Source organism: Rattus norvegicus, chromosome 9 (assembly GCF_021556685.1).
Source record: "Rattus norvegicus strain SHRSP/BbbUtx chromosome 9, alternate assembly SHRSP_T2T, whole genome shotgun sequence".
NCBI classification, from domain to species: Eukaryota; Metazoa; Chordata; class Mammalia; order Rodentia; family Muridae; genus Rattus; species Rattus norvegicus.
The window spans coordinates 125,515,875-125,540,000 of record NC_141542.1 but is presented as its reverse complement, the minus strand read 5'-3'; the positions used below and the strand labels follow the sequence as shown (position 1 = coordinate 125,540,000).

General features: G+C 43.6%; 1 protein-coding gene and 1 long non-coding RNA gene across 40 annotated transcripts in view; one reads left to right on the top strand and one right to left on the bottom strand.

The window, feature by feature from the left end:
* Nucleotides 1–24,126, bottom strand: part of Dlgap1 (DLG associated protein 1) — an 870,386-nt gene that overhangs the window by 267,072 nt on the left and 579,188 nt on the right. The window contains exon 1 of one of the 34 annotated variants that reach the window (XM_087567570.1): nt 4,341–4,890. In XM_087567570.1, coding sequence (XP_087423696.1) covers nt 4,341–4,391 — 51 coding nt within the window. In that variant the 5' untranslated portion in view covers nt 4,392–4,890. 34 annotated transcript variants of the gene reach the window in all.
* LOC120094814 (uncharacterized) overlaps nt 1–24,126 on the top strand; it is a 216,293-nt gene that overhangs the window by 23,838 nt on the left and 168,329 nt on the right. For 3 of the 6 annotated variants that reach the window (XR_015629900.1, XR_015629899.1, XR_015629902.1), the window contains exon 2: nt 1,502–1,636. This is a non-coding gene — a long non-coding RNA (uncharacterized LOC120094814). Of the gene's footprint in view, nt 1–1,501; nt 1,637–2,155; nt 2,415–5,337; nt 5,489–7,592; nt 7,643–8,512; nt 10,278–24,126 lie in introns of those variants that run through there. The other 3 variants (XR_015629901.1, XR_015629898.1, XR_015629903.1) reach the window with 3 other exon arrangements.

The following is a 24,126-nucleotide window of genomic DNA, read 5'->3' as shown; positions in this document are numbered from 1 at the left end:
AAGAGCTGGCCCTTGGAGTCAAACACACTGAAGGGCAGATTCTTTAATAAAAATGTCACAAATGGCAGTCCTCTCTTTGAAAGAATGGACAGAGGAGCAATCCTGGCTCAGTGCTTCCTGGAATGAACAACATCCCATTTCTGCAGCCCCAGGAAGGCTGCAGGTGAGCTCGTTTAGCACTGCCGCTAGATGCTGTATACTCAGGTAGATTTTACTATGTGTAGAACAATGTGCTCAACCAAGGCCACAGCTAGGAATGGAACCAGCCTTCATGGACCTATTAGGCTAGAGGCAGAGCCGGAGATGAAGTGAGCAGTTCCACAGACAATAGAATGACTGTGGCAAGGAAGTGGTGGACACTATGAGGACACAGTGGAGGAGAGCACCTGCGATGTTCGTCTTCATAGTCAAAAGGAGTACAGCTACCTGGTGTGTTTATGAAGGCACTTCTAGTGAGTGACACCTACAGTATGTGGGTGGTACTATCCTATAGGCCAAGGTCTTGGACTGAATAAAGGAGGAGAAAGTGAGTGGGCACTGGCATTTATCACTCTGCTCCCTGACTGTGGATATAATGTGACCAGCTGATTCAGGTGCTGTGGATACAATGTGACCAGCTGGTTCAAGTGCTGTGGCTACAATGTGACCAGCTGATTCAAGAGCTGTGGCTACAATGTGACCAGCTGATTCAAGTGCTGTGAATACAATGTGACCAGCTGATTCACCCATCCTGGCCATCCCTTCCCTGCCCCGCTAGAATGCACTTTCAAATGAAAAACTAAGACATAGCTTTCTGTTAAGTGGTTTTCTGGCAGGAACTTTGCTATGACAACAAGAAAAGTAACAAATACAGCACCTGCATCGAGTCTGGCTCATCAGGGAGGGCTTTGCAGAGGAAATGACATGTCAGACTAGACTAGAAGGCCGAGAAAGGGGTCAGTATGAAATAGGGGATAGGGTGGATGGAGAAAAGATCTAAAGAGGAGGAAGCAGCTTGTGCAAAGGTCCTAGGGTAGAGAACATGGTACCTGTCAGGAGGGAAACAGATAGGAGTAGTGGGGGCATTGAGTGCACACTGAGAGAAAGGGAATGTAGGAGAAGGAAGAGTGTACCCACTTATGTTGTAAGTCACATTAAGGGATTTCAGTTTTAATGTAGGGGTAGAGAGAGACCATTCATAATTGTGTGTGTGTGTGTGTGTGTGTGTGTGTGTGTGTGTGTGTGATCATTCAATGATTGTTGTGTATGTGTGTGACCATTCGATGACTGTGTGTGTGTATGTATGTGTGTGTGACAGAAAGAGAGTGTGTGCACACATGCACATATGTGAGAGCCTCTTACTACATTGCCGAAGAAAGCTTAAGCCTGATGTGTGACTAAGGTGGCCTTGAGCTCATACAGGCACAGCTTCTTAGTGCTGGGGTTTTGGGTATTTGCCACCATGTTTGACTCACTGAATGATTCTTAAGCAGAATGTTTAATATTTCTGCTTGTATTTCAGAAAAATCATTTGATTTGAGTTTCCAGAGTCGAGTGGATTGAGGAAAACTAAAGGGAAGATCTTTCCCCTCCAGTAAACCAAGGCTCGGCAGAGATTTAACTAGGATGCTATTGGCAGAAGAGTGGAGAGGAGTAGGTGAGTTTGTGCTTTTTCATCTCATCATCTCATCTCATCTCATCTCATTCATTCATTCATTCATTCATTTGTTCTTCATTCGTTCATTCATTAATAACTCATTCAATTCTTATAAGGGCCAGGAATACATAGCCAGAGAGTAAGTTAAAGGAGGAGGCATCAGACATGTTTTATAATCTGGACTGAAATAGAGAGGTGTGGAGAGGAAAAGAACCAGCAAGTTGGAGAAGGTCAAGTAGGGGTGATATGAATAGGAATGAAACACAATGATTTCTGTGCATGAAAATCTCACACTGAGAACCATTATTTTCTAAACGATAAAGCAATAAAAAAGAGAGGTAGGGTGCAGTGGGTGAGAGAGGGTTTGGGGGGATATCGTTGTAGCTGTGGACATGATATACTTTAGTTTTGTATCCTGGTATCCTTAGGTTCCAGAGACTGTGAAAAATAAGGCCACATTAACAATAACAACCAAACCCAGAGGTATTTAAGTCTCTCTCATCTTTGTCCTCCCTCTAGTTGAGTCTGATTGTGCTCAAGAATGGGCTTCACGTGTATTTGGAACAAATCTGTTTGCTGCCTTCTGTCGGGCTGCCTGGCCACAGTGCCAAGAACTTTTTATGATGGCAGACCATCTGTACCAGTGTGGTACCTCAGTGCTGTCTTCAGCTGGAGGCTGCTCCTGGTCTTTTTGTGTATGTGTCAGGAACGTGGGGGTTCTGCTTTCTCTAATTCTTTCAGTTACACCAATAAAGAGTTGATGCTTAACTGTGCAGACAACACATGGCTTGCATGTGGTGCGGCCAAAACAAAACCCCTTCAAAGAACTGAGATGTCCATTTCTTATAGCCATGGCGGTAGAAGGATCACCTGAGGGGTGTGGACTGGTCTGCCTCATTTTGATCACTGAGCTGATTTCAGGAAACAACAGTGGGTAGAAAGCCATGGGGCGTGTGAGCCTGGCTCCATCCACAGCAGGAAACTGAGTGCAAAAATTTACTGACGACAGAGGCTGTTTTCCATTTCCCAGCACTTTCAGATGGACATGGGCCATCTATAGGCTCTGAATTAGAGGCACTGGAGAGAAGGGATGAGAGGGAATACTAGGACCGAGAAGTGAAAACCATGCCTGGGATAAACAAGGAAAGTTTAGAGACAAGATGTGAGCAAGATGTGTAGGAAAGGAGGAAAGTGAATGCTTTTCAAATCCCAAACAAGTCACCATTTTCGTACTTTCCACACACTGGGTATCTGTGAAGCTGAACATATTTTAAACTGCAATATGAATAGGTAACATGTGTGGTTGTGTTGTTTTGTAAAAATCGACTGTGAGAGACTAAAATTCCACACTCTTAACTAAACTTGTAAAGAGACACTTCGAAGGAAGTGTCTAAAGTTTGTAGGTGGGCCTTGATCATATTTTAGGTAGTATTAAGTTACTACTGGTAGGTGAACAGCCCTGTTCACAGTCTTAGGATCTTGTTTGTACTCCAGAGCCAGCAGAGTCCAGAATCCACAGGGAGGAAGTGAGAGAGCTTGGCGGGTAAAGTCATTGTGATGTTTAGAGTCCCAGTGAACAAAACCTGGGATTCCCTAGTTCACATCCCATGCAGAAAATCAGGGTGGAAAGAAGAGAGAAGGGGGTGGGAGTCAGTTCCTTTCTATTTCTCCAAAATTCCCCATACTCTGGCTGTTTATGAGTAGACCTTCTAATACTGTTCGAGGTCACCTACTTTGGGAGACTGATTTTCAGATGACACAGCAATGCAAGCCCAGAATGACTGCAAACACAAATCCTGGTTCTATTTTCTACCCTTGCCATCCCAATAGACTTAACCACAATTTCTTCTCTATCCTGATAAACCCTTGATGGTTTCAGGGGTTTGTGGGAAGATGCAAACAGAAGCAGATCCCCTGTGTTAAACATACACACACACACACACACAAAGCAGAATTGCCAAGTGGGGCCAAGCTGGTGACCCTTTCTCCATTTCTTGTTTATGAGATATTCTAGCCAAGGCAGTGACAAAGGTCTCAGTTATGATGGCTTGTACTTCCAAGAACTTGGGGACAGCTACATTTTCCACATGTACTAAAATCATTGCAGCCATGGACAATCAAGAAAGTTGCAGGAAAAAAAAATCACATTACCAAGTATGCCGCTTTTTTAAAAACCTACTCTCACAAAATAAAATCCACCTAAACCGAAGCTGTGCAGTAATTTTAGCAGCTGAACATTATTATCTCTTCTAGAATAACACATACTTAGAAATGAAATGATTCGGAAAACAATGCAATGTAGAGATACCCCTGAGAACAAATCTCGCCGTTAATTTTGTATTACATCATGATAAACATCAACAATCAGCGCTTAAATAATTTAGTCAATCATGGCTGAATCTAAGTATCTTCCTGTTTAACTAAACTCACTCGTATGTAGCACAGATGATTAAAAAAAATAAGACCACACAGTATCGTTCTTATTAAAAGCTGCGTTTTCTCTCCCACCCTTCTGGTATCATAAGCAGTCATCTCAAGAGAGCACGGTGGGAAAACTCGTTATAAGACTTTTGTCCCCCAATTCATAGGCATCATAAAATGTGAAATTAGCTCTAGAGCGTTAAAAGAAAAGCGATAGATCAACGCAGAAGCCAAGCTCGAAAAGACCATTTCCAATTCTAGCCCAGAATTTCTATTAGCTTACCTTAGTAGCCGAGACACCAAACAGAATGTCCTTATGGAAAATTAAGTTCATTATTCATGTCAGCTTTGATTTGGCATGTGCAGCTGAAAGCATCCAGCTTCTCCTATAATTTGCAGAGGCAAAGTGTGCGAGCCAGGCAGTAAACACAGGACTTGGGGGCGGAGGGAGAGTGAGCCGCGATCTGCTCACAACTCTCCTCTTGAAACTTTCCAGTTTCATTCACGTGAAGCCGAAATCAAATCTTTCCGTGGACGATTATTACCCAGGGGGACTCCCAGCCCAGGTGTTTGACTGCGTTTGTCTAGCACAGAGCTCAGATGGGGGCTTGCTTTTTGTGTCACTGACCTAGCAAACCGACACATCTCCCTTTCATTATCTTGGTGAAGTCTTGGGTACTGATTCACCTCACAGCACATATGGGGGTGATTAAGTTCTGCCACAGAGGAGTCCACAAGGGGTACTCATCCCTGCAGCTCGCAAGTCACAGAATGCCTGGTTGTCTCTGTGGCACCGGGAGCGGAGAAGCGGTTCCTGATTTTAAAGATGTGTGAACATAAGTGGATACAACGGTCACGTGACAGGTGCACAGAAACCCTGGGGAACCCAGCAGTAAAATAACAGAAGCTGCACATTCTCTGCTCATTCGTCCCCTTTCCGTTCTTACTTAGAACAATGGAAATAAGGCCTTGTTATTTGCGGGTTTTCTCTAGAAGGAACACTGATCGAAGTTAAGCTTTCTCAGTCAAAATCTCCAGTCACAACAGGAGGAGCACTTCAGTGTTGCCAAGGGGGTGTGAGGGAGCAAAGCAAGAAGGTGTGCTCACCTGTACCCTGTGGGTACTGCATGGACCACAGAATACCCACCAGTGTGTCTCAGGACAAAAAACAAAAACAAAACAACAAAAAAACAAAACAAAACAAAAAAAACCCATCAACTTATTTAAAGCATGAGGTTTGGAGGATAATTTTTCCGTGACCTGATTATGTGGTTCTTTAGTGTGAACTTCGTAAACGATCGTGCCTTTCTGTAACGTCTGGACCTGCCTGGAACTTCAGAGCATAGAGACCCTTTTCTTGTTCTTGTCAACAAATAAGGTCAAATCTGAGAGTTTTCTTCTGAATGAATGAGTGCTGCTGCCTTTAATGAGGTCAGTTTACTTACCTTTAAATGCTTAGCAAATGTTAGTACGTGATATCATTGTTCTACTTTTGGGTCTAGTCCAGGAGAAATGAAAGTGAATGTCTATACAGAAATTTGTATACAAAGGCTCTTAGAGAGGTAATATTTACAACAGACAAAAGGAAAAAACAACCCTAGCATCTTCCTAGAGAATAGATAACACACCTGCAGCATATCCGTGAGAAATCAAGTATTGATACATGTTGTAATTGGGCAAATAATTTGCAATAATCCCAATACAAAAGATATGTTTAATATCTTTACATCCATTTATAATGAAATGTCCGGACAGTAGACTCCATGGGCCCAGCACACAGACTATTCACGGCCATGCCAGGCTTGATGGTCAGACATGATGGAAAGTAAATGTTGCCAGGACTGGAAGGATGAAATTTCTTTTAAGAATGTGTGAAGGCTGCCCAATTTAGGGAATATACAAAAACCACTGCACACTTTATGTAGGCATAGCATGCTTTGTGAATGGAGACTCTGTGAGGATGAAAATGGAACTGCTGTCCTCTAATGTGTACTGTCACATGAATTATCTGTATATAATTAATTGTGCAACAGGTAGAGGAAGAAGCCGAGAAGGGAAAACCTGACTCCAGTAAGGAGGCTCTTGAGGGCTAGAGAGATGTGCCCTTCTCCCTTTACTCCCTCCCTCCCTCCCTTCTTCCACCCCTCTGTCCCTCTTTTGATACAGTCTCACTATGTAGCGCCAACTGGTTTTGAAATCCACTCTTCTTGCCCCAGTCTCATTAATACTAGGATGACAGGCAAATACCCTGTGCCCACCTTACAGCTAACTCTCATCTTCGATCCCCTCTCCCTTCTCTTCTTCTCTCCTCTCTCCTTCCTTCTCCCCTTTCTCTCCTCCTCTCACCTCTCTTCTTTGCCCCTCCCCTCTCCTCCCCTCCCCTTTTCTTTCCTCCCTACCCCTCTTGTCTTCCCCTCCCCTCTCCTCTTCTCTCCTCCCCTCTCCTCTTCTCTTTCCTTCTCCCCCCTTTCCTCTCCTCCCCTCTTCTCTTTCCTTCTCCCTCCCCTCCCCTTTTCTTTCCTCCCTACCCCTCTTGTCTTCCCCTCCTCTCTCCTCTTCTCTCCTCCCCTCTCCTCTTCTCTTTCCTTCTCCCCCCTTTCCTCTCCTCCCCTCTTCTCTTTCCTTCTCCCTCCCCTCCCCTTTTCTTTCCTCCCTACCCCTCTTGTCTTCCCCTCCTCTCTCCTCTTCTCTCCTCCCCTCTCCTCTTCTCTTTCCTTCTCCCCCCCTTTCCTCTCCTCCCCTCTTCTCTTTCCTTCTCCCTCCCCTCCTCTTTTCTTCCATCCCTACCCCTCTTGTCTTCCCCTCCTCTCTCCTCTTCTCTCCTCCCCTCTCCTCTTCTCTTTCCTTCTCCCCCCTTTCCTCTCCTCCCCTCTTCTCTTTCCTTCTCCCTCCCCTCCTCTTTTCTTCCATCCCTACCCCTCTTGTCTTCCCCTCCCCTCTCCTCTTCTCCCCTACACTCCCCTCTCATACTCTCGCTTCTTTGTCATCTCCCTGCCTCAGCTTCTCTAGTACCTGGAGTTCTAAGCATGAAGCACAAGGCTTCACTTGTGACTCATTTTCAATAAGGAAAACTAAAAATTAAGAATCTGAGAGAATGAGGACAAAATAAAGAAGATGATAAGGAGAAGTCAGAAGAAGGGATGAGGGTAAATAAAATATGGAAAAAGAATAAAGACAAACAGAAGAATAAGATGGAGGAGACTCCCTTCCTCCCTCTGTCTGCCTGACTGCCTCCCTCCCTTACTTCCCTTCCACTCCCCGTCCGTCCGTCCGTCTGTCCATCCGTCCATCCGTCCTTCCATCAGTCCATCCCTCCTTCCTGTACTAGGGACTGAATCTAGGGTCCTGAGGACTCTACCAGTGACTCCAGACTAGGATAACATTAAAGTGCACTGCCTCAAGGAGGAAAGCAGGACCATACATTTGATCACGATGACATTAGTGGTCTAGCTGAAGACAAAAGCAGAAATGAATGCTGTGAAAGCAAGACTGAGTACCACAAGCTGTTCCAACTAAGGAACTGTGTCTTAAACAGAGCCAGTGGAGCCAACGGAGCCAACAGAGCCAGAATCAAGGAAGAGCAGAGTAAGTACTGTTAGGGTTTCTGTCCCCGCCTGGACAGAACACACTCAGACGACATGGTTCCACCAGGAAAGGTTTAATGAGAGAAGAGTAGAAGAGCGGAAAGGCCACCGGCCATGGCACGTGGGGGTGGGGGGTGGGGAAGGGGTAAGAGCAGCGAAGAACAAAGCAAGAGGGGTAAAAGGGGAGTAAGAGAGAAGAGGAATAGGAGTGGGCAGGCAGCCCCTTATATAGTCAGGCACAGCTGGCTGTTGCTAGGCAACTGTGGGGTGGAGCATACCTGGCTGTTGCCAGGTAGCTGTGGGGGTGGAGCTTACCAACAAGTAGGAGCACAGAGTTTCTCAGCTTGTAGGTCTTGACCCCTTTGACAAACCTCTGTCTCCAAAACATTTACATTACAATTCACAACAGTAGCAAATTAGAGTTATGGAACAGCACGAGGAACTGTATTAAAGGGTTGTGGCATCAGGAAGGTTAAGAACCAGGTCTAGATTCTAGAAGAGCTGAAAGAGAATGATTAAAACCTGGAATGAAGTGAGGCCTTTAAAATTTTTTTAAAGGTCTTTTAAAACACAAAACTTGAAGTAAGGAGGAGAGGGTAAGTGCAAAGCCTTGATCCAGATGATTTAATGTGAACAGACGATGAAGAAGGGGGAGGACGACAAGAAGGAGCAGTGGAGAGGAAGGGTGATGATGATGGTGAACAGTGGTCAGGAAGGAGGAGAAGGAGGATGAGGAGGAGCAGTGGGGAGGAAGGGGAGGAAGAAGAGCAGTGGTGAGGAAGGAGGAAGAGGAGGAGCAGTGAGAAGGAAGAACGGGAAGGACAAAGTAGCAAGCTCTCCAACTTTAATCTTTCTGCTTTTTTCTGTCAAGGGGCACAGTCTTTACACTGGCAGAGTAGATGAAGAAGCCAGGTAAAGAGAAAATCGAACTTGAGGAAACTTTCTTCTGCTGGATAAATCATAAGTGTATCCTTCCTTTCCACCATGCCCATGAACTTAAGTACTTAAAAATCAGACTCTTTCTGCCTCCAACTCCAGCCTTAAACACTGGAGAATTCCACTGTTTCCTGCTTCAGGGAAGACAGGCCCCCATCTTTTTAATGAGTTGAGAACACAAGCGCCCCATGGATACTGTTGGGAACCCCCAGATCCCTACACCACAGATTTGGAATGTCTGGAAACAATCCTCGTTGTTCACAATCACCTCCATCATTTGTGCTGGCTACTATGTTTTTGTTTCTGTTTTCATTTTTTTGAGACCGAGTCTCACTGGGTAGACTGGGCTGTCACTAAGCAGCTCAGGTACTCTCCTGCCTTGCCTCCCAAATGCTGAGAATCCAGGTTCTTGCCACAGCACCCAGCTTTGGGCTGCCATTTTCTATCCTTTGGACTGGAGTGTTTGTTTCTTTCTCTTTCTTTCCCCTCTCAAATGTTCTTCTCTTCCCACACCATGCAGAGAGATGTTCTCAGGGAGAATGTATATACAACTTTACTCTTTCCCTCACTCAACAAAGAGATGAAGAGTTAAATCTGACTTCTGGGATATTGAGTAAGTCGTGTACATCTTTCCCACCAGCTTGGCAATCTCCCTATGCTGGATTCTCACTTTTTTGGTTGTTTCGCTGAGACAGGATTCCCAGGATTTGCCTAATTTATAGGAGTTTTTCATTTTAATCTCATCTTGGTTTGTAACTTTCTAGACTGTGCCTTGCTGAACCTCTTATCACTACGCTATCACAGCCCCAAGGCAAGTGACAGCCAGGGAGAGACTGTTAATTAGGAGCAGAAAGATTAAAGGTCGCACATGTCAACTACTTTCTTGGAATGTTTGAGAAGACTTGCTTGGCATTAGTCTTTGAATTACATTCACTAAGGAGAGACCTGATTTCCTCTTGGCCATCCATCTAATTAGGAAACAGTATGGGGGTGGTGGTGTATAATGCTGTCAGGAAGGTAGGCAAAGGGAAACATTCTAGGTTCAGGAATCCAGCTTGATCTATGAGACAGGCTTTGATGGAGGTGCTAAGTGTGGCAGTCACCTCTACCCTAGAGTCCATGAAAGTCCTCATTCCCATCTGTGGACAAAGGATCACCTTGATTTTAGACAATACATTTCCAGGGAAACAGAGACAAGTCCTCAAAATGGTTAAGCAATAGACCTTACAGTTTGACCTCACTTGGGTAGTTGTTTAATTTTTAATCTCATCACTGTGCAATAGGGGCATCTGAGAGGGAAGCCATCTTTGTTTCTGGTCCTCACAGTATCCATTGCATTCATACCAGGTCTAGTAAGAGTCAGCACTTAGTATTTATTTTTTATTTATTTATGAATGGCAAAGCTTTTAAATGGGCAGGATGTGGGGAGTAGGTAATAAGCATGATTGATTCTAGAAACATAATTTAATGCTTGTGATTTCATGTGGGACATGGTTACTAGTACCCTGGTTTATAAATCTGGCCCCTTTGTCTCCTTCTCTGTTCGGGTTATCTACAGCATCATGGGAATATGCTACTAACTTGAAGAGTTAGTATGCATGCAGGATGTTGGTTTAAAATACTCTAAGTCTTACTGAATTAATAACGTTCGCTATGAAGACTTTTAACCTAAATCCATTAAACTTGAAGGGTTTGTGCTTAAATTCTAATGAAAAAAGGCTTTTGCTGGGTCTGTAAAATCAATCGCTTGCACACACACACACACACACACACACACACACACGTGTGTGCAAACTCTATCTGAGGCCAGAAGAGGGCCTCAAGGTCCCCTTGAGCTGGAGACACAGGTGCGTGTAAGCTGCCCAAGAGAGGTGCTAGGAAGTGAACTCCTCTGTGAAGACATGAGAGACTTTTAACCACTGACACTTCTCAGCTCTGTGACATGGGTAATCATAGACTAGTAAAAGGAATGGCGGTGGCAGCGGTGGTGGCTGTGGCAACAAAACTCCTGAAGAAGCTACTACGTCTGAATCTTCAAAGCCATGTCTGGTACGTAACATCCGAGTGGACTTCGTATTCTCTCAGAACAGACCGTTCGGTAGGTTTCTGGGCACTTAGGCCAGAAGTGAACCAACTTACCTATGCTTGGCTTTATCCTTTCCCTCGTAAGAGAGACTTGGTTGATAAACAAATGAATGCACCAAGCTTCTGTGTGCTAAACCAGCTTCAGAGCAAAACGCCAGGCTGGAACTTTTTTCTAAATGTTAACAGGACTGGTTTTCATAGGAACGAAGAAGGCTTCCCCCTTTTCTTGGAATCACTCTGAGCAACCAAAGCACTACAGCAAATGAAAGCAACACTTGCAGGCTACATTTTCAGTAAAAGCAGCAGGGAATTCTACAAACTCGCGCGTCAGAGTTAGGCTTGAAGTTAAGGTCTGAAGCTGTAACAACATCACAGGTAAAAGAAGAGTCACGTAAGGACCTGACCCGAGTAGAGCTACAAAATCTCACCTCCCCAAAGGCCAGACTTTAGTCTAAGATAGAGATGCTCTGGAGAGACTAGGAGTGGTATAGATACAGGAAGACGAATGACCAGAAAATTCTTGAAGTGTTTCTCAGAGTCCTGTAGGCCACATGTAAAGCCATGCATGAAGAAACGGAGAAGCAGAAAGCTTGGTGCTGATCACCAAAGGATGCATTGTGTTATAAAGAAAGATTTGTAAGTGTGTAGCAGCAGCAACTGAACCTGGATAGCTAGGATACTGCCCTCCACCTCCTCCACAGCAATACACTTTGCAATTCTCTAGGAAAATCCAACTTATTCAAATAGGAGAAACACAAGGTCAACACAAGCAAGAGCCACCACAAGTTTCTGGCAAGGAAAGACAACTCACCTGGGGAAACATGTCACAGAGAAGATTAAGTATTTAACCTCAAAGTCCATTATCAGTCAATCAAGTAGCTAACAATGCGACTACTTCTAGAAAGGGAGATCACACGGTAAGAACCCGCAGAAGAAGGGAGAGAACAGAGGACATCACGGAGAAACTGCTGGAGTGAGACAGGAAATGGGCAGAACTGAAGAAAAGGAGGGGACTTGAAAAAATAAAATGTTATAAGGAAATAAATAACATAGAGGCATAACAGATAAAGAAGTATTGGAGAGAAAAGGCAGTATATTGAAAATAAACAAAGACTTCCCAATGTGAGCCTAAGCTCAATCCTTAATAAAGACAAAACAGCAAATTGGAATAATTATCAAAGGACATAATGCAATCAAAGGAGGCTCCAGAGGACCCCCCCACTCCTGCCCGCAGAATGCAGGATATTGACACTGTTCTGGGTTACCCAACAGACTTGACAGTGAGACCCATTGCTGCAAGCATCACACACTTTGGCCACTGGATTTGGATGAATCAAGCTGATCCTGACCTAGTAGCTTCTCCCTTGCTTGTTGGTTGGCTTTAATAGTATCAAGCGGTGCTGGGCAGGCTTCTGTAGGAGGAAAGTCATCAGCGTGCTTACTCAGCTGTGAATGACGTGAGGTATAATAACGACTGTCCTGGAAGATATGCACATTGATGCAGCAATGGTATGAATGTTACGGGGATAACCGATAGCCTTCTGGTTGGATTTTAAAACTACTCTGCAGGAGGAAACTCAAGAGCATGTAGCTGGGGAGGACATAGGCCCTAGGGGTGAGTCTATGACTTTAATTTTGCTAAATGGGCATAGTATTAAAATATTAACACGTATCTCTGTACCCATAGATTAGTGCAGATCTGTCCCCATCTGCGGAGTAACTTTGCACAGTGGATAAACGTTCACAGAGACACTTACAACTTGTCAACGTGCACACCACCACCACCAGTGATGTTCACTCCTCCTCCCTAAATGGGATGTCTATCTTACCCTCAAGGCTCAGGGATTATTGGAAGGGGGGGGCAGAAAGAATATAAGAGACAGGCATCTAAGATGACTGGGCTAAAACAGCATCTTCTGGACAAAACTGTGCTGTTACTAAACTCAGAGCAGCTGTGGCTGCCTGCAAAGGACCTGCATGAAATTGAGCCAGCTAGTATTCCGGATGAACGGGGAAGAAGCTTATGAATAACCATGAGTAGATGGGAAGGTATTGATCACTGATGGAAGGGAGACTCAGTCTCCTCCAGAGCCCTTGGTAAGTTGACTATGTTCTAGTAGGTGGTCCCACATCCATGCATAGCACCCACTGCACTCAGCGGAAGAAAGAAGAAGAAGAAGAAGAAGAAGAAGGAGGAGGAGGAGGAGGAGGAGGAGGAGGAGGAGGAGGAGGAGGAGGAGGAGGAGGAGGAGAGAGAGAGAGAGAGAGAGAGAGAGAGAGAGAGAGAGAGAGAGAGCATGAGCATAAAGTCGGGAGGGGCTTCAGAAGAGGTGATTTGGGAGGAACCGGAAGGGGTGTGGGTGAATACGACTAAAATACATTGTACGCGTATATGAACTATCAAATTATCAAGGGATAAATAAGAATATGACAAAAAACACAATTCAGAAAACTTCCCTGGAATAAGAGGATTAATGCACTTTCAAAAGTATTTTTTGAAGAGTATCCCTGGGAAAAGTATAAAATCAGTTAAAGAGCAGAAAACAAAGCCGGCACCAGGCTTAGTCATGGACGCTTTTATCCCCAGCACAGAACAGAACAACATCTAAGAGATACGAGGTGCAAAGAGGGAGTCAAAGAATTTTCTACCTAGCCTGGTTGTTCTTTCATGAACCAAAACTCAAGTAATAAGGGAACATGGGAGATAATTATCAAATGAGCCCTTGTAGTGATTACTTTTTTGTTGTTGTGGTACACGATACTCAGAGAAGCACTTAAGGATGGGTTTGTTTGAGCTCACAGATTGAGGTAATGTTGTTTGTTAGGATGGGAGTGCATAACGGGGGGGGGGAGGGGTTGGCGTGACTGGTCATATCGTGTCTACAGTCAGGAAGGAGAGAGGGCAAAAGCTGGCATTCTGCTTGCTTCTTCCTCTCTCCCCTTTTACCCATGGTGGAAGCCTCACTGGGATGATGATACTTACATTCAGGGTGAGCGTGCTGGCTAGTTTTTATGTCAGCTTGATATAAGTTACAGACATCTGAGAGATAAGAACCCCATATTGAAAAAAATTACCTAGTAAGATCTGGCTATAGGCAGACAAGTCTGTAGGGCATTTTCTTATTTCTCCTCCTCCTCCTCTTCCTCTTCCACCTTCTTTTATAACCATTACAGGTTGTTTTATTTTCTGTTTTTTCTTTTTTCTTTTTCTTGCTTTCATCTTTTTTTACAGTCCAGTCGTTATCCTCCTGGTTCACCCTCCGACTGAAAAATGTGTAGCCCAGACTGGTCTTGAACTTGTGGTCTTCCTGCTTCTGCCTCCTCCAGCAACTCCTGTGCATCACCACACCAGTGGGCATTTTCTTATTTAGTGACTGATGAGGACAGTTCCAGTCCATTGTGAGTGGTCCCACATATGGGATGGGTCCTGAGTTCTAAAAGAAAGCAGGCCAAGAAAGCCACAGAGACCAAGCCAGTAAGCAGTGCCCCTCCATGGCCTCTCCTTCAGCTCCCACTTCCAGGTTCCTGCCTTGTTTCCCCTCAATGGACTATGATTCAGGTAGCGTAAGTCAAATGAACTCCTTCTTCTCCAAACTGCTTCTGGTCACAGTGTTTCATCACAGCAATAGTAACACAAACCAAGACAGTGGGTCTTTTCCCCTTAGTTAAACTTCTCTGAAACTTTCTCAAGTGACTGCAAATCTAGTCACATTGACAGAGGAGATTAGTGACCACAGTTCCACACCTGTCAATCTGACAATCAAACGTATCACTTTTAAAATACTAATATTCCACTCTCATCCTAAATGGTTAATGGCTACCTCATAATTCAAAACCTCAACCAGGTAATTTCCAAGAAACCTCTAAGCATCGACCGCCCTAAACATTTTCAAAAGTTCAATAAAGTCTGTTCTGAGATGCAGTGACCCCCATCATATTATAAATACTGCATCACTAATTCTAATATTACAATGATACAAAGTAACAGCTTCCCTTTCAAATGGGAGGGAAGGAAACAGAGCAAGGAATGGCTGAACTCAATCCCAGAGCACAGGGCAGCCCCATGTTGGGATATTCTGAGCTCTAGCAGCCTTCTGTGGTCCCATCTCTTCATGTCTACTGCCTGCAGCATATAAAGACTCTCTCTTGAGCTGGCCCACTGCATGCCTGCAGCTTTTCTCACAGTCTTGGCACCTCAGACATTCTGGGCTTTCCACTGCAATGTAGGCACAACACTCACAGGTTTACAAATGGCCTCTATGGTCTTCTTTGCAGGCAACCCAAACATTGCTACATAGTATCTGTCCTGAGCAGATTTATGAAACCTTGGCAAAAATCTCCATGACCCCATATGAAGGATGATGTCATCATGCAGGTGAAGGTAGGTACAGGATAGAACAAGGTCTGTCATTGGATGAGAAGGAAGGATGAGAGGAGGCAGGAGTGAGGAGAAGGCAGCTGGGAGAACATGGCAGGGGATGTTATGATTCTTCTCTGCATATAGATACAGGTTGTTATGACTATTTTTATGGGACGGGTGTGTACAGGATTTTGTGTTGTCTAGATGGGCAAATTATAACTTATCAATTAGATCAGAGGATATTGTATGATGTGTTCTTTCATGTGGTGACTTAATTGAGTTCAAGAGAGTGTATGGTTGCGGGACACACAGGGCCACCACAGAATTTGGGTGTGTATGCCTGGCGTGGTGGAAACCAATCAGGAGAGCTAAGAGTGAGGGTGGGGCGGCCTGACAGGATGCCACATTGAAACGGCTCACGGAGAGTGGGTCAGAAAGTACTTGGGGACAGCATGGAGCTGTTGAGATAAATTAGCAATAGTTTCAATGGCCCTGCTGAAGCCAGAACTACACACCAGGGTAGGCGCAGTAACCATTCTGCTGTTTTTTATTTTTACCGCAACCCCCGTTAAGTCTTGAATTTTTCATGTGGGTAAAACCACGTGGATGCTGTCGCCAATGTGAGATATAGTATGATTCCCTTCTACCACAGTTCTTTACCAGAGCTGTGTCAATTTCTGGATACCCTGGTGTCAAATAGGAAGGTTTCTAGTGTTACATCCGAGCTTTGCTTTTGGTAATAGTCTGAATGTTTATTAAAAGTCTTTAAGTTTGGAATGGTGAGGTTGTCAGAGCCACTGTTTGAAGCATTACTATTTGTTGAGTAGTCATGCACCCCTTTTAATGCTGGCATATGACATGCTGTGGTGGCCAACCTTTAGCCCGATTCAGGACCAACCAACAATAGCTCCTGCACATGTAAGTGTATGTGCTTCTTGTTGATATCCACAGGTTTTACTCACAGAGAAGGGACACACTATTGATATTGTTTTTGTCTCAAAACTGGGCCTCAAGAGCTGTGAGCATCAAAAATTGGTTGACTGTTGTTATGATTTGTTCTGGTTGCTACATAGTAGATAAGTAGCATCCAGTAGACAAATGCAACACTGTGCATATACTTTCCAGTGATCTGAGGACAATGTGTGCCCTAAGACAATGGCAGTGCCCTTTTCAGAAGTCTATACAGCGCTTCATACTTCCAGCCTGGTAGAGATATGCAGGTTCTGATAACGACCATTATATGTTGAGCGAGTTCTGTGGTTTCTTCCTATTAATTTATTTATAAGCAAACAAATTAAAATCCACCATGATTAAAAAGTCATCGGATTCAAATTTGACATATCAGCAAAATAATGAGATTTATGGCATAATATATCTTGGGAAGATGTTAATTAGACTTCACATTGAATATTCTCAAATTTTGATAGTGACAGAGTACTTTTGCATAATCCAATCTGTACCTTTAGGTGCGTGAACTATAAGCAATCTGTCCCTTGTTCACTGCTGGAAATGTATAGTAATACATAGTTACTGCTGAATGACCACAAATAAAGGTGATAGCCCTGAGAGATGAAGGGTGCCACCTGCCCCATAGTGGGAAACATGTACTCACCTGTGCACTGTAACACTAAAGCCCAAAACAGTGCCAGCATTGTGTTAAGCTGCTCAAGTGTTCAATGCAGAGTATAGGAATATGTCAACACATTGATGTGAGAGACAAAGGGTCCTAGAAATCTTAAGGGAACATGGAACAAGTTGACACAGTTGCCAGACTTATTAGCAAATTGATAGAAGTAGGACAGTCAGAGCCAGAGATGCTTCTCACTAAATGCAGCAAAGGTTTGTATGTAACTGAAATGTTGCCACCATTGCAACATAAGCTCAAGGGATGTGGGTTTCCTCAGCAGGAGACACAGCTCATCAGGGATATGCTGACAGTGACTCAAGACCCACTCTTAAAACACTGTTGCACAAAGTCTATCCTTTGAAGCTGGAATATAGCAAGATTTTCAAGGCAAATAGAGGTTTTTTTTTTAATTGAACATATTAAGGCCTTCCATGTAGAAGGGTATTCAGATACGTTTCATAATAGTTTCTTTTGGAAATGAAGAGTTGTGTTCGAAACAGAGAAGAGTCTTCTAAAGGCATCAGCTCTACAAAGCACAATGGGCACTACTAAACATGAGTGCAATACAGAAATGTGAAACACATACACGACACCCCCAAACAAACCAGGAATGAGAGCAAAGGGAGGCAGAGGAAGAGATCATGCTACGTGGAACAAAAAATACTATTCGGGGTATGGAAGTGGGGAGATAATTGGGCGGTTTTACAAAATTGCCAGTCAAAATAAGGTTGAATGCAGGCCACTGAGGCAGTGACCCAATTTTTTTGTTAATTAGACGAGAGAATTGTGATTGCTAAAATTAAGATGAGCTGGAGGAGCCCGAGTGGGGTGAGGCCAGCAAAAATAGCTAATGGGTGTGGTGTCAGTCATTTGAAGTAGAAAACACATGTGCATGATGGAGTTTAACTTTCTATAATGTAAGAAAGGGAACTAATTTCCGTATCAAATTATATGTTACAGTGCTGCTGGCTAGAGGCCTTTGATACACAGGAAGAGGCAAAATCTGGCTTGAGAAGTACGCGCTCGGGGTTAGACAATAGCTGAGACACATGTGTGGTCTCTGCCTAAAAAATATAGCAAGAAGTATAAAAAGGTCTCTGCATAATAATTGTGCAAAATTAGAATGCTTAAAGTGTTTTAGGATACTAAGATTCACTTGTGTTTCTTCCATAAGATTGAAGAATACTTTGTATTTGGGAATAACAAAAAACAGAACAAATTGTTGTCTTTTACTGAAAATGACAATTAAGGTTATTCATGATGGTGAAAAGCCATAAAAATTATTTCAATTTTCAAATGACTTATCAGTAAATATCTGCTCACAGTGTAGTTGTGTACTTTAGTAGCTGTATAATGTATTCACTAAAATGAAAAAATTATCTTTAAAAACAAGCTCTTGCTAAGACGGCATGAAATGACTCTCACTCATGTCTCTCAGTTATTTCAGTCCTGAGAGTCATGTTCATGGACAGGTTCTGCCTTGACTCACTAGAGCTCTGGTAGTTGACTTTGTTGAAATGTCTATTCCTTGAGTTCCTCTTTTCCTCTCTGGCACTATGCTGCTCTAATTTCCTCCTGTGTCAACTGGCTCTTGGCCACTGTGACCAAAAACTTGACACAAACACCTTCAGGCAGCCGTGTTTATTTTGTTCAGTTTCAGAGGGCCGGTGCTGTCATGGTGAGGAAGGAATGGAGAAGTCGCTTACATCCTCACAGCAAAGATTAAATCATGGTGGCAAGAGGGTGCAGCCAAGGGGGTTATCTACTCTTTGACTAAATCAGGAGCACAGACTGTAATGTCAGCACCCAGAGATAGGATACGCCTAAGGACCAACCCCCAATGACCTATTTCTTTCTACTCATTTTACCTTAAGTTTCCAGCACCTTCCAAAATGGCATTGCCCTCTGGGGTCTAAGTATCTAAAACATAGGCACGTGGAGTTATTACATATTCCAACCATGACCCCGCCTGTCTTCATGCCCTTTTAATTATTTTCTGTTTATTTGCTATTTGTGTAGCTCAGGGACCTAGCTACCTGTCTTCTGACTTACTATTTCTTGCCTGCAAGAGCTCACTCACTTGCAGGTTCTCATGTATTTTTTTCCAACTGTTACATCCTCCTGAAATCTGGAAACCTAGCCTCACTACCTGTTTGCCTACTTCTTTCTCACCTGCCCCGTTCAGTTCTTGATGAACTTGACATCCTCAGGATACTGTGCCTAGTTCAATTCTTTACACTTCTCTCTGTCTTTATCGTTTCCTAAGCTAGTCTGAACTGTGATGGTTTCTTCTCTGGCATTCAGCGATGTGTCTTGGCACATGTTTTCCTCCCATCGTTGGGGAAAGCCAAGGGTACAGAAGTGTGTAGTAGAAACTGATCATGACATGGCAGAGCAGGAGGCAGACAGAAGTGGGGCAGGGAGGAGGCTAAATGTGGGTCTAATTTTCTAAAACCCGTCCCTAGTAATTCGATCAGCTTCTGTCAGGTAGGGTCTATCCCAAAAGGTTCTGCAGCTTCCTAAAATAGCACCGCCAGTTAGAGAGCAAGTGCGGCAAGCACGAGCCTCTGAGAGACCTTACAGACTCAAACAGGAGTACATACTAAACCACCAGTGTGGAAAATGTTATGCATATATTCTCTGTGACTTAGGAAGGGGCTGATAAACCCATGAAAATGCTTTAAGATGAAATTATAACCTGACCTACTAGACATCCCATCCAGCGGTAGAGTACTGCCCTTTTGAGATTGATTGACTAGAGTTACAGCTCACTGCTGCTACGTAGCATCTACAGAGAGGACTGCACACGTATCTCCTTATCCTGGGAAAAGATCCAAATTCAGTCCTTGAAGACCAGATGATTATTGCTTTCATAGGACCATACAGCCAAAAAATTGTAAGAGAGACCATCGTAACTCAGAGCTCCCTTGTACTTAAATCCACAGACACTGAAAAAAACATCTGAAGTGATATGAAGAATTAGAGTTTCACTATAAAGCAGAAAGAATGATAAAGCCTCAAATAAAAATAAGCTATAAATATGTAACCTACAGTCAAAGAGGGATGTAGACGTAGCCAAGTCAACATTGTCTTACATGACATCCCTGTATTCTGAAAAGCCCGCTGTAGGTCAGTGGTCAGCATGACTGTAGGACAGTTCTCGGGGAAATGAATACTGCTAATAGATGGCGTAAAGAGTTAAGAGTTAATTGTAAGAATAGAAGTACGTGAAACGATCATATGCTTGTATTTCAAGGAGGGAGCCCAGTAATACTTAGATACATTAGAGATTTACCCAGGCAGTAAAGTATATTGTAAGGTAGAGTACACAATATTGAACAGAAACTGACAAGTTAATTGTGAGTCAGAAATGAATGCTAGACAATAATGGATGGTTGCAGTGCATGGATAGGTATTCTATAAGTGCTCTGGATGGAAACAGTGATTTCTGAACGGAGATGCTGTCCAACTGGTTTAGAGCTGTGTTGTTTCAAAATAATCTAACAGACGTAAACATCGTTGGCCTTTCCATGTTCCCTCTATTGACAAGTATCAAGATTTCAGTGCATGAATTAGCTCCTGTGTGCCAGATGCATGGTTTTATATACCTCTCGCCCCAAAGTTCAAAAAGGGTGACCTGGGAGTGTAGCTCAGCAGAGTGTGCAATTAGCATACATTAAGGCATTGGGTTTGTCTCTAGGCCTGAGAGAACGGCGTGAGGTTAGAAACGCACTATGTATTCAGTTGTGTATTCTGTGATAGTCAGAAGAGCAGCTCCCCAAAGTTACCCATGTCTTAATCTATATCTGACCCTACATGGCAGAAGGGACTTTGAAGATGTGATAAGGTGAGTGATCTTCTGATGAGAGCTTACTCTGGATCATGTGAACAGAATCATGAGGACCTCTGCAGGTGAAAGGAGGCAGGTGACAGAGTCTGAGAAGGGCAGGAGACCACAGAAGCAGAGACCAAGGTGGAATGACTGCTGGTTTTGAGATGGAAGGGTCAGGAGCTAACAGGCAGCCTCTAACTGCTTTAAAAGGCAAGAAAATAGAGTCTACCCTGCAACACCAGAGGGGGCACAGTCCTACATGTTTAAATCCACTTATTTATTTTGTGTGTATGTGCACATGCATATGTGGGGATGCCACGGTGTACATAAAGATACATAACTTTACATTTTTAATTAAAATTTCAATGTGTCTATGTCTGAGCGTCTATATTACATGTGCGTGAGTGTCTGTGGAGGCAAGAAGAGGGCATCAGACAGATCCTGGGGAGTTGGAGTTACAAGCAGGCGTGAGCCATCTGATATGGTGTTAAAACCAGACTCAGGTCCTCTGAGAGAGTCACACGAACTCTTGACCACTAGGCCATCTCTCCAGCCCTGAATTTGTGTTGTTTTAACATCAGCCCCCCATCCAGGGCTTGTAGCAATTAGCAGCCCAAGAAGACAACACAAACGAAGCAGAATTTCATTTTCATTTTATCAAACCCAAGACTAAATGAAATGGTGATATCCCACAGAGACAGCAATGCTTTTGAAGCCTTTTCTCTTTTTTGAAAAATTTATGCCTATACGTATGACTGTGCACCATGTACATACAGTGCCTGTGGGTGTCAGAAGAGGGGGTGGGGTGCCTTCAGACTGGAGTTACAGACAGTTGTGAGCTGCCATGTGGCTGCTGGACCTGAACCTGGGCCCCCTGGAAGAGCAACCAGTGCTCCTAATGGCTGAGCCACCTCTCCAGCCCTGACATCTGTTCTTTTGTTTCTGTGAGCACTGCTACCTCTATATTTTCAGCTCTGTAGTAAGAGTGTTATCCAGTCACTGTGTAATGTTCTCATTCTAGGCTCTGTTCTATGTTTACCCATGCGCATTCATTTAATGTTTTAAACATTACCAGGTGATCGGTGCTTTCTTTGTTCCCACATTACAGAGGAGAGCACCAGGGATGAGAGAAGCTAAATGGTCCTCTCATATACTTAGTAAATACAGAATTTGAACACAACTTCCTGGCACCAAAACTGCTTGCTTTTCCCAGAACTAACATCATAGCCTTGTATAGGACAGCTTTCAGAGAAGGATCCATTGAGCTATGCGCTTGAACAAAACGGACTTTATCCAAATAATTAATATAAGTTAGTGACCTCAAATAGGCAAGTTAATGGGTTAATCTGCGTAGCCCATCATAATCACAGGAACCTTTAAAATAACTGGTTAAATGTTTTGCATATTTTTCCACCATGAAATAAAATAAAAAGGAAGTTTCTTTGGCCAAAGGCGAAGAATTGGTGCAGAAGGTAGATTTAATCAAGGTGAAGATCCCATGTGCTGATGTCAGACCGAGGATAGAGAGACCCTTGTGTAATTTACTCAAGCTTCTGACTGGGGCAGTCTTGACATTTCTGATATCCTCCAGAGCTGATTGCTTTATTTTCAAAACAAGATTTATGTTTAAGCACATGTCTCGTCTGCTCTCTGTCTCTTGTTCTGCCTCTCTCTGTCTCTGTCTATGTATCTCTCTCTCCTTGTCTCTCTCTGTGCATATGTGGGTTCAGGTGTTGGAGTCAAGAAGATGGCATTAGATACCCTAGAGTTAGACTTACAAGCTTTGTGGCCATCTGAGTATCGAGGAGCCAAGACCAGGACTTCCGCAATAGCAGCTCTTAACTGCTGAGTGATCTTTCCAGCCTCATTGCTTTCTTAAGCTGAGCTGGCTCCTGAAGCAGCTTGCTGTGCTGTTGTATAGTCCATTTCTTCTAATATTTTTCCTTTCTCTGTTTCTCTCTGAGCTATTCTTCACATCTGTTGTCTTTCTAGTCACTCCTGCATCCACTCGTGTGCACACCCACCTGCTCACACCTACACAGCATTTGCTAGGCGTTGGGTGTACAAGGCTTATTTAGTGAGGGCTGAATGAATAACGGGAAGGGAGTGAGGGCAGTTTTTCCTCAATATGACCCTAAGGAAATGCTGCAAAAATCTCAGAGATAGTTCTCTAGTGGCTTAGTTAATTTCCTTTTGCTATGGTAAAATACCCTTAACAAAAGCAATTTAGAAGGAAAAATTTAGTTTAGTTTGTAATTCCAAGTTATGGTCCATTATTGTGAGGAAGTTAAGGGAGCAGAAACTTAAGCCACCTGGTCATATCCATAGTCACCAGCAGAGAGAAGCGAGTGTGTTTATGTTGTGCCTGTGCATGGTGGCTTTCTCTGTTCTCATACAGTTCGGGATCCCTGTGTAAGGAATGGTGCCACTCACAGTGGGTCAATCTTTCCTTCTTAATTACTGTGGTTAAGATAATTCACTATACACATGCCCACAAGCCAACTTGCTAGATAATCAATTGCTGAGACTTTCTTCTCATTATATTAAAGGATTTAGCAAAAGGATGTGTACTGGCTGGTTTTGTGTATTAACTTGCTACAAGTTAGTCATTGAGAGAAAGGAGCCTCAGTTGAGAAGACATTTTCTCAATTAGTGATCGATGGAGGAGGGTCCAGCCCATTGTGAGTGGTGCCACCTGGACTGGTGGTCCTGGATAAGAAAGCAGGCTGAGCAAGCCATGAGGAGCAAGCCAGTAAGCAGCATCCCTCCATGGCCTCTGCGTCAGCTCCTGCCTCCAGTTTTCAGTACTGCCAGAGTTCCTATTCTGACTTCCTCTGGGGGACTAGGATTTGGAAATGCAAGGGGAATTAACTGTTTCCTCCCTATCTTGCCTTTTGGTTATGGTGTTTCATTGCATCAATAGAAACCCTAACAAAGACAGGGTGTAAGAGATAAATCTATAAAAATATATGCATTCCAAAGATTAACTGAAGGTAAAACTCTGTGATACAGCTTCTGGGAGGGCATTGGCTATGATGGAGTGGGAGGCAGTAAGTAGTAATGAAGCTCTTTGAGTCATTTAATACTACTCACATGTAGTTGTAAGAAATAACCGAGAGTGAGAAACAGTGGATTAAATGTGCCCTCTGCTTTCAGAGGATGAAGACTGTTAGTTACAAGATGGAGAAGAACCAGGGCTACATGACCACTGTACTCTGCTGTTCACATCATCTCCCTGACCTGTGGACAGCATCCCTGGTACTCACCAGCCAGTTAACTTTCCCCAGAAAAGAACCCAGACTATAGGCACTGTCATGACGACTATGACCACCTCAGCTGCACCACTGCAGATCAGCGCTCACAGTCACTGCTAATGTACAGCTTATAGGAAAGACACTTAGGAATTCAGACAGAAAAGTCTGAGTTGTTTAAAGGTAAGCATGGAGATTGGATTGAAAAACAGTGAAGAGAGATACCAATGCTAGGCCACGGGGCGGCAAAACCACATCACCCCAATGAGAAGAAACTACGGCGTAAGAGCATAGAATAATACATAATGCCTCCCATTTTATGCTATTGTCTATTTTAATTTGTATACTTTATTTGCTCAGGTCTTTCTATATTCTAATTTTTATGATTATTTAA